At 46.0% G+C, this 17,345-nt stretch overlaps 2 protein-coding genes across 6 annotated transcripts in view; both read right to left on the minus strand.

Moving 5' to 3' along the window:
- Positions 1–1,143: 1,143 nt before the first annotated feature.
- LOC104012852 (TLR adapter interacting with SLC15A4 on the lysosome) lies at positions 1,144–8,359 on the minus strand. 5 transcript variants are annotated; one of them, XM_087749303.1, is made up of 4 exons: positions 6,788–8,359; positions 4,936–6,333; positions 4,638–4,699; positions 1,144–2,963 (listed from the first exon to the last, which is right to left on the minus strand). In XM_087749303.1, the coding sequence occupies exon 4, from the start codon at positions 2,914–2,916 to the stop codon at positions 1,993–1,995; it is 924 nt and encodes a 307-aa protein (XP_087605429.1). In that variant the 5' UTR covers positions 2,917–2,963; positions 4,638–4,699; positions 4,936–6,333; positions 6,788–8,359; the 3' UTR covers positions 1,144–1,992. The 5 variants fall into 5 exon arrangements, with proteins under 5 accessions (XP_087605429.1, XP_087605427.1, XP_087605428.1 ...); XM_087749301.1 differs by having other exon boundaries at positions 4,936–5,768; positions 6,195–8,359; XM_087749302.1 differs by having other exon boundaries at positions 4,936–5,774; positions 6,195–8,359.
- A 2,282-nt stretch (positions 8,360–10,641) lies between these two features.
- SH3BGRL (SH3 domain binding glutamate rich protein like) overlaps positions 10,642–17,345 on the minus strand; it is a 36,985-nt gene continuing 30,281 nt past the window's right edge. Inside the window, exon 4 of the mRNA XM_087749163.1 lies at positions 10,642–13,485. Coding sequence (XP_087605289.1) covers positions 13,453–13,485 — 33 coding nt within the window. The 3' untranslated portion in view covers positions 10,642–13,452. The remainder of the gene's footprint in view (positions 13,486–17,345) is intronic.

Raw genomic sequence — 17,345 nt, forward strand, 5'->3', positions numbered from 1 at the left:
CCGCTGCTATATTTAGCACTGTCTGACACCACGCACGATGACGCAGACAGCGGCAGTTGCATCCTCCTCCTCCTCCTCCAAAAGCAGCCCCATGCCCAGAAGGAGCCATCTTTACATAGGTACAGCTTCCTACGGGCCCAGCACGCTTTTTGTTGCAAACTCCCTTCTCTGTATAGGCCAAAACAGGTACGATTTTAACTCTAAGCCCCATCGTACAGTTTCTATTACAGTAAATGCTACAGTTTCTATTACAGTAAATGCAACTAATTAATAAGCTAAATTACGTGAATTATGAGCTTCAAGGTGAATCCCTTGTGAATTCAGATCTTCTCGATGTTCTGCGGCATTCTTTCAAGCCTACTGATATTTTCATTATAAATGCCAGCTCAGAGATGATTTTAAAAAAAAAGCCCAACAACTAAAGATGCTGGATTAAAAAAAAAAAAAAAAAAAAAATCCAACAAGCAACTTTGATCTCTTCAAAGGACAGATCAGACGTCAAGGGCCTTGATTTACAAACACAAATATGTTTGCATTTGACGTATTATTACCTAGAGATCACAAGACCCTTCATATTCTCTTAGAGGGTTGACAAAGATTTAAAAAAATGCATATTATGCATCAGAGTTTAAGAGACTGAGACAAAGAAGGTTTTGGTTTACGTCAGTTGTTTCATACAAGTCTCACGGAGCAGCTCTGCTTTATAACTCATCCCACCCCTACGCGTTGAGTGGCATCAGGAACGGGACGAAATGATTTAACTAGCACACCAGCGTGCACGACAAAGCTTACCATCGTATAAATACAGCTTGTTGCCAGATTTCGGATTTGGATTTCACGATTGCAAACCCCGAACTGCAGGCGCGCCAACCCGTACGCAGCCACAGTGCAAGCAAAGAGGGGTCCTTACCAGAAGAAAACTCCCGCAGACCAGGCAACGGCCTAATTTATCATTTTACAATGGTGACTGTGATTAATTTCCAGTTGAAACACTTACTGAGAAGTAACAGAAAAGGAAGAAAATGGGTTTGAAAGCTAAGCAACGAAATTTCCGTATCAAAATCTGCATTTAAATTTCCAAAGGAAGACGAAGGCGGCTTGCACTACCTTTTCAGGACCGCTGCAGTCGTCCTAGCTTGCTGAGGTTGCAGGTGCTTCACTTCCAAGGAAATAAAGGCTGAGCCCATTTACTAAAAACGCAAACGGAACACAAAATAACAACCTACGGACAGAAAGCTGAGTAGATTTCATCAAAGAGGTAAGGATTTATTGAAAAGGAAATCATGTTTTAGAGAAAATGAAATACTTCTACAATCTTGATCTGCTATTTCACCTAGATTTTCATTGTAACATACTCCGTCCACGCAGTACAAACACACGCATGCAACAACATCAGCGTCTTCATTCATGTCGACACATTTCCTATGCATGATAATATAGACAAAATAATCCAGAGTCCTGAACGTCTCCATCTGCTGACAAGGTTTTCAAACCAAAGAAATATTTTCTCAGCCACTGTGACCAAGCTTTTCAGGAGCAAAATTTGAACCTGAATGTCCAAAACTTGGGTTTCAACTACATAGCCCAGTCCGAAGCTCAGCACAGTCAACGTGATTCTTACTCGCTGGCTGGCTGGCTCAGTCTCTCAGATCAAAGTTTTACCAGCACACGTCTTGATTGATTTTTCTTGCAGGAGTAAACCCGATGGTACGCGAGTACAATTACCCATACAGCCAGAGCCTTAGGACGAGGACATACACATTATAAAAATATGGTTGACTAGCATTTTAGAGAGAAATTAATTTCAAATTCCGTATTAGAAAAAAAGAAAACAGTGACCTTTACTTCCACTGCTAACAAAGTAGGCTTTAAGTGTTAAAATATTTATTTGAAGAAGTCTGTAGTGTGTAAATGTTTTCATTTCCCAACCTAATCCTTGGAATGAAATATTCGTATCTGAATCGTATTCATCTCTTCAGCTAAGTGGATCAGTCATGATGTAAACTGCACCCTCCAGCTCTTTTTCACACATGCTGGGTTTGAGATTTGTAAGTTTGGAGTACTAAATTCGGAGCTATTTCTGTTGGTAGTGTTGCGCCAACTAAACAAAGCTAAAGAGTGCAAGAGCACTTCTCTGGCTTTTGACGTTTCTATGTTCTGCTCCTGGGATACCTGAAAGCTTATCTGATTCAGGTTATTCCTGATCAAACTGCAAGTGAGGAGGTTTGTTACAGAACCACACCGGGTCAAGTTCTCTTCAAAAAACTGTTTATAGAGCTCTGCCACTTTTGTTTCCATGTACTTGTTGAGCACAGAGTTTGAAAGAGGCTCCTCACACAGCACGATACTCCTTTCTCCAGCTTCATCTCCAGACAGGGACTTTATACTCGGCTTTTCGGGATGCTCACGTAGAGGGGACGGACCTAGAGGAATGTCTACGGACAGTAACACAGGCCCGTCGGGAAGCTCCTCACACATATGGTCCAAAACACAACCCGAATCACACGTGTGGTCCCCCACGCGGTCTCCCCCAATGTGTAAGTCAGGGTAGTGTTGATAAATGCTGTTGCAGGACCAGGATCTATACAAATCCATCTGTTCGGTAGCTTGCTCTCGCTTGGGGATGTGTAAAGCTGCCGATACGGTTCCTCTAACAAGTGTTTTCTGATCGTTTGCAGGCACCTCTTGTACGGATCTCCACTGAGGACCGCTCCTGCGTTCCATTTTGCTGCTTTTAGCACAGATCTCATCCTGCTTCTCATGCCCATCAGCAAAGCCTTTAATTTTTGGGTTGTCTACAAGTTTCTGCCTCCAGATTTCCTCTTTATCCTTTCTGGATGCATGAGATTTGTGAGGCTTATCTTGATGACAGCTTTCCTTATATACGAGGCTAGTTAAGATGCCTTCTGCCAACATGATGACAAGTGTGAGTAACAGCCTAATCACCAGCGTCCCATGTAGTCCTGTGCGGGAAAGACAGACAGGCAGAATACCTCAAACTCATTTGGAAAAAGAGGAATAATAACCAAAAATGAGCAATGAACTTTTTATAAAGACTGTCTGTGATTTTTCTTTCTCTCTAGAATATTTTATTTTAGTAAACAGTAAACTGCCTGCTTTTCTACAGCTTTCACCTCTATACCGTGCCAACAAAAATCATTCTGAAGATATAGGAAGGGCATTAACCAGGTTCTTCATCTGTAATACCACTTCTGTTCCTCGGTCTCTCTTCTGCATTGTGGCTACTTGAGATAGATCACACCTATGAGCTGTAAAAATCAGCAAAATTATTTTACTTCTCTATATCACTACCATCAGTTGCAAATCAACTTTCTCTATTGAAAGACAACAATTTCTAAGAACTAAAGGGTGACATAGGAAGGAAATCAAGATCAAATTCAGACTTAGAGGTTGATTCTGAATTGGCCTGAGCCCTCCTGGGAGATGCCACGGAGCTTCAAAAGATGCCGACAGTTCTTCAAGTATAATAAAACTGCATCCAAAATGCAGTTCACACATACAAATGTTTTTAGAGTCCCTCTTAATGATGATTTTAAAAGACATAAATACTTAATTTGTCTTCCCCAGTAGTGGTGATGAGTAGTATGCCTGTGTATCTATAGGCTCCAGAGTTTTACTAAATGCACATGAATAATTAAAAGCCAGCCAACGTGCCTCAAAATAATCTACTACGTTTAATGATTCCTTATCATTCCTTTTCAATTCACCTACTGCTAAAGACAAAGGGAATCTTTCCATTTAGAGCCAAGTCTGACCTAAACTCAGTAAGGAAAAGATCATCACCACTCCTCTTACGGAGGAATGGGAAAGACGAACAAACAAAAACCCCTCTGTTCTTCAAACGGCTTTTTAATCTCCACATATTTCAAGTACCTTCACACACCTCTACCGGGCTCATGGCCTGAAACAGTGGGGAGAGGCAAGGGATGAGGCAGTTGTACTGAAGAGTACACGGCACTCTCCCAAAGAGCACGACGTACACCAAACACTCCACTTCTATCCCGGACAATTCAGGCTCGATACTTTTCACAGTGCTGGCAATTTACAGCCGCAGTAATGCCACGCAAGTCACTAGATAGCTCTCCACGCAAACGAAACCTCTGCAAATTTAACATGATATTTGATATACAGCCAGAGAGATCCTCCTCACTCTACTCATTTGCTTCTAACTACCAGCAACCAAACCATACACTCTGGCTTACTTGTTCTGCAATGAAGCTTGATACACTGGGTCGCCTCTTTTTTAATCCCAGTACTCCATCCAGAAAGCTATTCTAAAACTCCAGTTACTTGAGAGACAGAAATTTTTGACTTCCCTCCTAAATATACGCATTGCCGCAGTACAACCATTGGCTTTTTCCTTTTCTGGGGTTCTTTTTTTAGCCTAAATCACGCTGTTCCCTCCCCGCAGCTGAAGGTAACACTGGAATTGCGATACGCCTGCAAGTGAGACCGAAGCAGACGACAAAGACAGTACACCATGCCTTCTCCTGGCTACGTTGGCATAACTGTTTATCTACAGAATCATTTACACATGCAAAAAGCAGGACAACATTTTCTTAAGCACGTAAGGGACTTCGGAAACCCAGTGCCATTTTCAAGAGAGACAAGAGTACCTGGCAGTCTAAATCTCGCTGAACATCAACGGAATTTGGAATGCTGCATGCCGCATCTGCTTCTGAAAAACAGGACAGATCGTTACATGCTAAAACATTTTGCTCTATATGTACCCAGATCGTTACATGCTAAAACATTTTGCTCTATTGCTTTGAAAGCGCTCGTAGTGCAAATGTAAGAGCTAAAATACGGCAATCTTAGCACAATTGCTCTCTTTTAAATACAGTAAATGGTGCCTGCATTCTAGAACAAAGCATAAGGAAAAAAAAAAAAAAAGCACAAAAAGCCCAGACTTACCAACCGTAGGAGGGTAAGAGAGGCGGACAATCACATAGCCCACAACTCTCCTACTACAGCTGCTGTAAGAGAAGGGATTCTTACATATGCTTCTTCACTGCTGTCTGTGTGGAAAAAAACCTGACGTACACATGATTTAGTTCCCCACTTTTTTCTTTTAAAACAGAAGTGATCCCATTGGTAAAGTGCGCGGGTTTTGAGTACAAAGCGACAGCAAATCTAAAAGAGGATGTTAAAAAAAAAATGAATTGCGATGTTTCTGACTGTGGTGCAAGGCTGGCGAGTTGCTAACTCATCGTTTAAAACCAACAAAGACTACTACAGGATCAGGTGCCCGTACTGCACCAGGCTGTTCAGAATCGAAACTGAATTCCAAACACTTCCATCTACAGAAGGTCAGTTTTGTACTGTCACCCGCCTGACCTACAGAGGCGACGTTATCCACACCATTTCCCCTTTTGAAACAAACAGCCAAATTTATATATAGTCTTGTGACCTTCTTCTGGAGGGGAAGAAGTTGACAACTTCATTGCAACAAGATTTGGATGAAACGCCATTGGTCTATGAAACGCAGATCCGAGAAGCTGCCTCCTCGGAAGCAGTAGCCGTCACGCAGCTGTGGACAGTCTTGCTCGTCACTGATCAAAGGCACTTTCTCTAGGCTCAAAAATTGCCTCCGTCTCAAGGGCACGTCAGAGGTGCCGCCGCGGTGGTTCTGCCTCCTCGCCCAGGCTGGAAGCGAGCTCGTGCACCACGCCACGCCACTCCCCCAGCACTAGATCCAGGCCACAGCCAGCCCGAAGAGCTTTCGGCTGATGTCTTTTCTACGTTTCCTTTTTCTCAGAAGATTTAAAAAAAAAAATCAGAAGCTGAATCTCATCCAAGTGCTAGACAAAAGCTCTTAAATAGACACTGTTTAGTGTAATGATAGGAGCGAGACACAAATGTAAAATAAAACTAGAGTGTAAGGATAACATTACAGCAACATATTGATTACAACCCGGCATTCAGCATGTTTTGGCAGTAAAATAATGTTGTGCCTTAGAAATGAATTAATGTAAGGTTTGAAGTAACTATGACCATATAGGTCCAAGAGTGTCTTTAAAATTATTCCCCTTCCCGCCTCACCAGCTCTATTTCACAAAAGACTTCAGTTCTTACGCAGACAGAACGAAAGCTATTTTTATTCCCACTGAATTCATATAAAACTCATTTCATATTTACAGGCTGTTCAAAATGACTATTTTTAACCATCTTACATGACTAGTTCCTGCACAGTAGACGTGGCTGTGACTTCAACAGAGTGCTCCGGCCCTCGGACTTGGAGGGGACCAAAGCTCGGAGCAAAGAGAGGGGTTCAAATTCCACGTAGTTGTAAACCTTGCCTCCTTCACCGAGCTTACAATCGGCGCCAGCCGCAGCCGCGGGTTTTGTGCAGCAGTTTCAACAAAACACAAAAGTAACGGAGAGGGAGGGAGGGAGGAAGAAAGAAATCAAGTCAGGCAATTAGTCTTGAGTGATTAAAAACAAGTCACCTTTCATTTCAGTTATACTCGGGTGTCAAATGCATCAATATTCAAGGAAGGTAATAACTTTTGATCAATATGATCTTACCAAAAAAACCCCTTATATTTACAAAAATAAAATCAGAACAAGACAAAACCAAAGTTATTTCAGAAGCTGAAAACAGACTGCAGTTAGAATAAACAGCCAGCAAGACAAGTAGGTCTTAATCCCGAGGGTAACCTTACAGCAGAACGTACAAGGAAAAATAAATGACTGCCTCATTCATATATGGAAAAAATAAATAATACCGTATTTATCACATTACATTAACTATAGCAGCACATACACAAAAGTCCCTCATTTCAGCCCTGTGTATGTATTTTATGCGCCTATACGCGCGAAATGGCGGTCGGCTGCGGTAACCGGGTTTTTTCCACGCACAGCTGTTGCGAGCCTTTCGTTATCCATTTCAGCCAGCAGCCCCGCTCCAGCAGCCCCAGCTTCCCGGGGCTTTCGGCGGCACCTTCCCGCACAGCAGCTCCGCGGCCCCCCGAGGGCGGGGACGCCGCTCCCGCCGCCCCAGAGCACGGCCCGCACCCGCGTCCCTCGGCTGCCACCGCCCGGCCGCTGCGGGCCTGCGTGCGGCCGGGCCCTCACGCCCCGGCGATGCCGAAGGATGTTTTTAAAGATAAAGAAGCCGAGTTTCGCCACGCAGCGGCGGACGGGAGGGGTGGGGGGGTGGGGGCACAGGGGAGCAAAGCAAGCGGTGAGGCTGGAGCAGAGCAGAGCTCGCCCCGCAGCCCAGGACGGACGCCCGGAGCGGGGCCCCAGGTCCGGAGCTGCCGGGCGCGGCCGTTGCAGCAGGGACGAACCCCAGCGCTGAGGGGGGCCTGGGCTCGGAGGAGGCTGCGGCTGCCGTTCCCGGCGGTGGGGCCGCTTGCCGGTGCCACGGGCCCCACCAGAAGGGGAGCCGGGCTGCCCGCGCACCGGCCGCCCCGCCGCCGCGCCCCTCAGCCGGCGGGGACCAAGGAGCGGGGAGGGCGGGTCTTTGCGCTGACCGACAAGAGGGACGGCCAATAGGAAAGGCGGGACAGGCTCGCCTCCGTCGCTGAGTGGTGGTTGGTTGCCGCAGCAACGCAGGAGGCGGCGGCCGGCGAGGGGAGGCGGGCGCCATGAGGGGCTGGGGCTGGGGCTGCGGCAGCGGCGCGGCGGGCGCGGGAGCGGGGCCTCCCGCTGAGGCGCTACCGGGCCGCGGGAGCCGTTACTCGGCGGCCGGCTGTGGGGCGGGCGGAGGAAGGGCAGACCGCGGGCCTGGGCCCCGCTCCACGGGGCCTGCCCCAGCGCCGGGCCCGTCCCGCCCCCGCCGTGCCCTTGCCCCGGGCCCCCGCTGAGGGGAAGGGGGCTGGCCCGCGCTCGGAGCCGCTGCCCGCCGCCGGTGGCGTGTCCCAGCCGTGGCCTGGCGTGAGGGCTTCAGGAAAGGCAGCTTGGATTTAATGCCGCTGTCGTGGTTACGAACCGTGTATCTGACCCCTTTCCGTTTGCATAAGCAGAAAACGCCTTGCCCTACGTGCTGGGAAAGGACTCGGAAAGGAACTGAAGTCAGACGGGAATTACACCGCCGTTGGCTATATTAACGATGTCACCCGTTTCCTTTTTTTTTTTTTTTTTTAAGGATTTTGAGATGTTCTACCAAGCAACTCAAAGAAGTGTCCAAGTTCCTGAAGATGTCTTCAATAGACAAACCTGTGAGAGAAGGAATTACCGCGTATAGGACCGATTTTGCTACTTCATGAACACAACGTACTAAATCTATCTATTTTGCGTACTCGGACCACTCAGAGTGCTCAGTACTTAGCATGCCGCAGTGCTCCCCTCCTGTAGTAAGACAGCAATTTCTCCTTCATCACCTTAAGCTGACTTCTAGAATCCTTTTCCATTTCCCAAAGTTCTCCCAAAAGTTTACCAATACAGTTCAAAATTGTTAACAATAAACTTTTAAAAATCGTTAATAATGAACTTTTCGATCTAAAACATTTTCCCAAGATCACGTAACGTGGGCAAATCACAGAATACTTCTGCAGGGAACTCGCTAAAAGATAATCTTTGGTAATTGTTGATTATAATCACTTGGTAATTATTTATTTGTGGGATTATTTGGGGTAGGTAGTGCCACCTGGTCTATTCGGATGGGCTTCACCCATCAGCTTTTTCCTGCGCCAAGTGTAATCCATTTCCAGAACAAGCGCGGATGCTGCCATGATCTCTGCGAGAAGGGGGGGAAGGGACGTGGAAGAGAGGCAGTGCCAGCACTCGGAGCTGGAACGGGCTGCATGGCCAGTGAGCAATACGGGAACGCCTTCGTTTTCCCCTTCCACCTTGAATCAGCTCGGGGGCAGCGGTGGGGAAATGTGATCACAGATGTGTGCCCCTCTCTCGGCAGCGCCATCCGCGCTTTCCCACTCTTGTATTTGCATCACCAAAAACCCCAAAAAGCAAGACTGGCAAAAGAGGAAAACACTAAGTCAGGAAACCTTAATGGCTCGCTCCCAGGTAATAAGTTCTCAGTTTCTTTTTAAATTGGCTATTAAAATTCTCTTACCGTAACGGGGATGACGCAGGAGAGACGAGCTCTGATGAAGTTCTTAGCACAGGTTACTGACCAGTCGGAAGCTATTACGTTAATAGACTTAAATTAGTCCTTTGAAAAAAAAAAACTTCATTACGTTGCTCTCGGTAAGTCTTTCTTGCATTTCTCAAGTTGTGGGCCTGAGTGCGCAGGACGAGCCGATACCTTTTTCTCATGTTTAAAAAAAAAAAAAAAAAAAAGAAAACCAAGCTGTATCTCGGGTTAACCCATTCTGGGCTTTGTCTTTGTGAAGTTAACCCGAACTGGCTCTGGCTGAAGTCTCTTCAGGCACCTGGCTCCAGTACGCACACCTCGAAGTTGTACTGCAAGACGTTTCTGGCATTTGAAATATGTGCAACACGAGCGGAAGGATATAATCAGACTTTACAAAATTTTCCGTGACGCACAGATTAAGAATATTACAGGAGAAATGAATAAAATCCCACATTAACTGGTAGAAAAGTTTATTATGACAGTGCACACCACTGTAACCTGGAACAGCAAGGAAAGCAAACGTTATATGGAGACGTGCGGTTTGGTTTTTAAGCAGATTTTTGAAAACTATTTCTATTGAGCTTTACATTAATGAGTAACAACTTGGTCTTTTAAGACTTTTTATAAACAAACAAGAAAAGCAGAGCTTTTTCTGGGTTATACAAGTGAAGGGTACATACAGGGAAAGTACACGGGATTCACGACAATTAGAAATGGCATCGGAAGCCCTCTTCTCTCCCATTATGGACCATTTTTTAAGGGCAAGTAAGCGCGAGAGACAAGCAACAAACACCATGAGAAGACACCAGTGTGACTGAGGGCTCTCGGCTGTGCTTCAGTCGTCGGGCAGGAACAAGCTGATCCTGTAAACGGCAAGCAGCAGCCTTCTCGCGACCGCTCGCTAAAGAATTACGTTACTGGTTTCCTTCAGGGGATGCGAACTGAAGTCTGGGATTTGGGCAAACCCCAGTGCGGTTTTGGGGCTGCGAACGCATCTTCTACAGAAGATCTTCTCGTGGCGCAAAACTTCAGCACCTCAAGCTTAAAAGAATGCACTTGCCGCTCTACCAGGCAAATAAGGTAAAAATGAATAGTTTTAGTTTAAAAATGTATCCTACGCCGCCCTCTGGCAACAGAAATATTAAATAACGTAGTTCCCCTGCTGCGAGCAGCGTAACGCGAATTAATTCCACGTTGCAAAAAAAGCAGCTGAGACTGCTTGGCAAGCGCTGCAGGCGTGGGGGAGCGGAGTTGCCCAGTCCGCTTTCACTCTGTAACCGCCCTGGGGAAGGAGTGGGGAAGCGGGTTAATGAGGAGCGGAGTCAGGGCTCTCCTCAACCCCCAAACCTCCAAAGTCTGTTTTGTGTAGGTGTAGCCGGAGTAATTAACACCCGTAGGCTGCAACAGGTGAGCGCTGCAACCCAACAGACCGAAGGTGCAGCAGCAGCGGATGCGTTCTGCTCGCTGTGTTGTACAGATCCGGTACTTTTAAAATAAAGCAGTGTTTTCACCTGAAAACGCCGCTTCTTTCAACTTACGGGACCGCTCCACACCGTGAACAAAACATGCAAACAAGTCCATCGTGTGAGAAAGCATTCTAAAACAGTTTTATTGGAATGATACAGGAACGGTTAATACACAGGTTAAATCCTCAATGCCTGCTGTCTACATAGGAAAAAAAAAAAAGAAACGAACCAGTTCAGTTCTTGCGCCCGTCGTTAACCTCACACAGGTAGGGGGGACAGAAAAATGGCATGTAGGCAACGCATTCCTAGCACTCCTAGATCCATGCAAGACAGCTGCGTCGAAATGAATGCAAGTTTTACACGCAGCCCCCCAACAAAGATATTTTCGGTATTTTTCAGTTTGTGTTGGTGCCTTGTTCCCCGGACAAAGAAATAATTCAGCCTGTCTCAACAGAGCTTTCTGAGGAATGCTGATACAGTTTGAAGGCTACCATATGGCAAGGGGGGGACCAGACGAGGGGTTTCTTAAACTTGGCAATTTTCTTGACCGTCAGAAACAGAGATTGACCTCGTTTCAGAATGTTTTGGGTCGCTGAACGGACAGAATTTGGCAGCGACTTTCAATTCTCCAAAATAATGACTCTAATTCACAAAACTTGCACCATACTTTTTCCTTACGCAGGAAACGCAGCAAATTGGCGTGGGTATAGTGACTCGTGTGTCCACGTCCACTTTCTTCACAAGACTTCACTTAGTATTCGTCCACACTTCTTTCTCCAAAACTTCACCACCAGTTTAGACACAGAGAAAGATTATGCCATATTACGGAAGAAAAATCACCTCGGTTCAGAAAGATGAAACCATGGTGGACAATAAAAATCGGACACTGGGTTTAAAACGTAGCCTAACTTCCATCCCCAAAAGATCTTAAAAATAAATTTCCCAAAATTTCAGTAATTACTGGTAAAGCTTGTTAATGAAAAAGCACAAGCGCGTGTGTTAATCTTGCAGGCAAGGCGACGTTAATCTAGCCCTACGCCTTTTGACACTGTGCTTGCCTTTGTAAGGACGGGCTTCAGGCTGACTCCCAGGCTCCCAAATCAGAAAAGATAAAACAGGAATTAAATATCGTTTTAACTACCGTGGCTCCCTGCTAGATCCTGCTCACGCGGACGCCCGGGGAAGCTTCACCGTGAGCTCTCCAGAAGCAGGGCTCCTCTCCGACCACAGCAAGTAGCTGCGTTTCTTTTAACAGATGTTGACAAAACCGTCGGTTGTAGCGAGGGGAACGAAAGCCCCAAAGAAACGTTGGGGAGGGAAGTATTTAAATTACTGCACTTTAGAACATCTTTGTAAACGTAAGTTTTAATTTTTATCCTGTTCCTAATTTCAGACTTCAGAACTATGACCTGTAGGCCGTTTCGGAAAGCGTTCAAAAAGCACCGCACACATTTGACAGCCTCGGTGTCAAATACCCGCACGGCGGTTGAGAAGCCGCAGCCTTTCGCTGATCTGTACCACCCGCTCCTCTGCCTTCATAGAGCAAAGCAAACCAAAATGTGGGTCTGCAGGGCTGTTAGAACGATCCTCTAACTACAGCAAGGACTAATTATCCTTCTCACTGTCTTTTGATGCTTTTGGGGAATCAGTACATGATGTGGCGCAAACCGCATTTTAAACTACCCACGCGCTTTTTAAACCTGTTTCTTATCCTTCAGGGCACTCGTAATTATTTGTGTTTTTGCAGAATATGGCCAAGAAATACAGTCTATCTATCTCATGAGCGCTGGGAGGACAGACAGCTTAATATTGCACACGGTAAATTCACCGATACAAGACACTTTCAGAGATTCGCAATTCCTGCAATAGCTTCATGATACGGCAGTAACAATGGAAAAAAAGTTTTTAAGCCTTAAAAAAAAAAAAAGTCTTGCTTAATTACAATAGTTCTTGCTATTGAAACATTTATTTCCTCGTTTGAAAAAATACTATATGCATCTAACGACTACCTGAACATGCAATAAGATGCCTAATACTATAAGCAGTGTGAACTGGTATTTTTGTAGAGAAATACATTAAAGGCTTTCACCCTTACACAGGTAAGGAAATGCCATTTCTGGCCGTTTTGGCTTATTTGCACCCTTGCCTGGGAATTAGCGCCTACTTCACGGAGGTGCACTGCATCTTGCCCACAGACGTATCACGGGGTCGTGCTTAGGCAGCTGCGTGATGAACTGGCCAGCGAAAGGCTGTCCATTGCCCAAATCCCTTTTTCTTTGTCAGAAGAGCCCACACGGATCACTTACGTGAGAAATACATGGCACTATTTTTTTTTTTTTTATCATCTGTACAGCGTGTTACAATACAAATCTTAAATATCCATTCTACAAAAGAACAAACACAACTTTCAAAAGTGGCTACAATGGCTATACTACACGATACCACCTACCATTTCATCTGAAAGCAGAAAAGACACTGAAAAATTACCGTGTAATTCAGTAACATTTTTGAGGCAACTCAGGCACTGCAGTTAGTATCTGACAAGGTTTTAGATGCTGTTGCTTGTTTTCCTTATTTTAAATAGTTGGATCTCTAGGTATAACCCCATCTGTATTATTAGTACTAAAATAGTTTCTTGAAGTTTACACAAAACGGGCGAATTGCCGAGAGAGTTTAAACTACGTGAAAATCATTCATGTCCAATTGCTTCAGTTTCCTACGCTTCCAACTTTGTAATAACACACTCCGTGCTCTCTATCTTCACATTTTCATCTCGTGTTCGAATTTGTGTTATGTACGGTGAATGCTGCAAGCACCAATCAAATGTTAGAAATCACATCTACATTTCTTGAAGCAGAGACAATTGTACTATTTTATAAAAAGCTGTGGAAATTCCCTTTACAGAACATTTAAGGCAGTTGAAGTTCACGCTTGCTGCTTTGCCAGTGCTTCAGCTTCCTGAAACGGCAGAAGAGAAGTACACGAATTAGTACTTTATGAAAGGCGACAACTTACACACACCTGTGTCAGGCACCGACCTATGACGCAACAAAAATTGCAGCAATCCACGATCAAGAATTGAGCAGCACTGAACCCAGCTCAAGAAGAGTCCCCGCTGCCCACGACGGCGTTATAAAACAAGTCCCGTACGGTGCTGGCTTTGACTCCAGTTCTAAGGTAGCTCAAGTGGGACCCGCAGGAATATTCCAACCTGTGGCCAACACCAGTTTTGACCATAAAAGCTTAAAACAAAAGAAGGTCAGATGTAATGAGTTATCCCTGATTTCATGCTAGGACACAAGAGCTATTTAGAGATCAAAGATTATTTGAAGCACTATGGTTAAATGGCAAAGGAATTCTTAATTAATAAAAGTCACCACATAAAAAAAAAACAGGAAGGAGAAAAAAAAAAAAAAAAAAGAGGTGTTAGCAGAGATGTAATTTACTTTCTGAACTAAACCCTCCCCAACGGCCAAAAGCCAGCATTTAGCTTTTGCCTTCCGGAAGGGTGATGAGAGCCGCCTGACAGCCCTCAGTGCAACGCAGCTCGGAGCCGCTCCAGCAGAAGGCCCAGCCATCCGTGAGCTCCGTCCCGGGGCTGGCAGCAGGTCCGTCCTGGCACCGGCACTGCTGAGTAATCCCAGCTCCCGCGGCGGGGGGAAGCGAGCCAGCGGGGACGTGCTCCTTGGGAACCGCTCCTGCCTGCCACCTGCTCTCCGGGCCCAGGGCTCCCAACCCGCACCTCTTCGGGGGACCTGGCGTAGATCCGGTGGCCCCTGGCTACGTGAAGACATTCCCACGAAGCTTCTGAGGGGAAGGAACAGCTGAAGCAGTGTAGCAGACATGCCAGCTAACCTCCAATTCTCAGTACATTTCAGAAGGAACGCTAAAAACCAATAGCCTGCGTTTTTCAGTCGTCTTCCAGCCTTCGTAAGGTGGTCACAAATGGGAACAGAAGGACAACAGAAGAAATGCAAAAGGAATTTTTTTCTGAAGATGGTTTCTACAAGCGTACTTTTGCCTGAAGATTAATTTAATTACCTGTTAGCTGCTGCAACATGGCCCACAAGAAGATGAACAGTCACAGCGCTCTCCCTGCGGCACTTCAGGGTGGACAGCGTGGTTGACTTTAAAGTAAGAAGTTCGACATCTGCTAAACTCCACCTTTACGTAATGGAGTTGTTTGCTTTGGTGACTGTGTAGAAATACTGAAGATAACAGTCTCAACAATATCATTGTTAACAGGAGCCAGTAAGCTGAACAAATAAAAACCGAGAGGAGGAAGGACTAAGAAGGGAATTTCCAAGACGCCTGTAAGACTTGTAAGAGAAGGGACACAGTGGGTGACCCCGCAGGGCAGAAGTACCACGCATAGCCCCGTTATCTTAGACATGGCGGATCGCTCCGGTTTTCCTGGCTGTCTGCCCAAGCGCATCGCATCGCGCTGCCTTTTAACTCAGGGGCGTGGGAACAGCCTGGCTCGGACCGAGGGCTCGGGTCGGCCGCGCTCCCGGGCCGCGCTCTGCTCCTCTGGCCGCACGTCGCGGGTCAAAGAGCGCAGCTGGGACGTCACCGCGCAGCCACGCCGCTCGTGCGAGGGCGTCCTCTCAGTTCACAGCAGAAAAGGCAGGTGAAGAATGAAGGAAGGGTTAAAAAGGCCTACAAAGCCTGGGGAAAAAAAAGGATGTTTGATGTTCTCTAAAAGACAAGTGATTCTTTGAGTGGTAACAAAAAGGAGATGGTTCCCTTGGCTTTGTAACAACTCCATCAACCAGCTGTGGGCACTACAGAAGTGACATCTAGCTCTTTTTTTTTTTTTTTTTTTTTTTGCCAGAAAATGGAGGACAAAGTACTTCTCTTCAAAACAGGCAGGGGTAAGCTGGAGGGGATTCCCGGTATTTCCCTCATCCCCAGGAAAGGGGTTACAGGTAACGCAGAGAACATGCTAACCTATTTGTCTTGAAGGTCAAACTCCATTTCCTTGGGTGTGGTCCTGCAAGTCACCTGGGAAAGGCTCAGCTTTTCAGATCCGACAAGATCCCTCTTTCACACTTTGCCTTATTTCTCCCTCGAGGCCCCTCACTGAGCATGCTCTCAGTCCTTAAAGAATTCACCACAGCCTTTAACTCACCAAATCCTCTCCCTTTTAAACCCACATTGCTTGAAGTGGCGATACTTAAGATAAACCGAATGCCAACCTTTCGCAGGGTTTGTAGGTCCACAAACCAAAGCACCAGGGCTCAGTAAAGAGCTACTTGCGTTTCCCATGCTCACTTCTGAGCCCTTCTTGCTTAGCATTCAGATTGGAACTTTGTGCTCGGAGTCAAACAACTTTCCCAGTCTCTCATCATGACATTTAATGGAGGTTTGCTGTCAAGGTCCTCTCTTGCAATAGCACACAGGTTGATCCCGGACTCCTTCCATTTTATGTAGCAACATATGCAGACGCAATGTCATTAACTACAAGATCATAGCCAAGCTGCAGGCAGCTACGCTGTAAATGCCAATTTCAGCATCTACAGATCAGTTTCTCCTCCTCAGCAGCAGGCAACCAGCTCGATCTGACATCACGTAATTGTGGGATGGACACCAAAAGTCAGCCCAACAGCAGAATGCACCGGCTGCAAGGTCACTTAGGCGAAGGTTATCTTCATCGGCTCAAACGCACCTCCCCGTGCTGGAGCAAGCAATATGAAAATTCAGTGGAGTACAAATGCGTTCTCTCTCTCCCTTTTAAAACTCACCTTTTCCTTAAAAACCACCCCTTAGGACAGAATCGGAGCAACTAAGAGCCATGCAGACTGCTTCTGCAATCTGGCAGGGTAAGTAAGCAGCCATGCTCATAAATGTTATAGAGACAGACGACCTGGTTCATTACGGCAGCAACCGCTCTCCAGTACCACTGCGCTGCCCAGATCTCGGCTGTGAGGGGAAACACAGCGGCTTTCCTGCGGCCCGTGGTCTCAGGGCTGCTCCCTCCCTCCTGGGCTCCATCCTGCGTACTCTTTTGTGCAGCGCTGGGCAGATGTTCCCAGAAACTTAAATAAGATTTACATGACATCACACCGTGTGCAGCTGGCCTCCTGATGCCAGTGATGCATGACGCTGGGGCACGTATCGCAGGTCGTGCTCTCTGCAATTCTCTGTACAAGGCCGAGTTTTTCCTCGCTACACCATTCACATTCGCGGAGCTACCGCTAGAAATTAGTTTGGCTCCCGAAACTGTTTCAATCTGACCCACAACTTGTAATGCTTAACACTGACGGATCATCATCCACCTTTAAAATCAGGTCTCTCTGCGATGTGCAGGGCATGACCTTCAACTCTTACAGGAATAAAGTTGAAAGGAAACGGCGTGTTTATTCACTGCAACAAGAAAGCTGGAAGTGACCTGGAGGATCCTGCTGCTGTCAAGCGAAACGTATAAAGCAGGCTTGTCCTATCCTATCAAAATCAAAAGGAGAAGTCCAGCCCATTGCTTCTGCAAAGCAGCAACCCAGTTTGTAATTGGCAACGGAACACAAGGCTTCAGATAACAAGCTGGAGGAAAAAATTACTCTGAAGCAAGACCACATTATTTCAAAAACAGTGACTCTGGTTTCAAGGTATTTTCTAGTACAAAAATCTCATCAAAACATCACACGAATTAAGTTTTTTCACTGAACTGAAATAATTCTTTGGTTTTGTGACAGTTTTTTTCATCTAGATTTCTTGTGCATTCTTCAGTGCAAGTATTAACTACTTCTCACTTGTTCCCAGAGTGTATGATAAAAAAAAAAAATCCAATGGTAAGAGACAAGTATTACTAGCGAAGAATT

Source organism: Nipponia nippon, unplaced genomic scaffold (genome assembly GCF_047370975.1).
Source record: "Nipponia nippon isolate SJK-2023a ecotype South Korea unplaced genomic scaffold, ASM4737097v1 scaffold_12, whole genome shotgun sequence".
Classification (NCBI taxonomy): Eukaryota; Metazoa; Chordata; class Aves; order Pelecaniformes; family Threskiornithidae; genus Nipponia; species Nipponia nippon.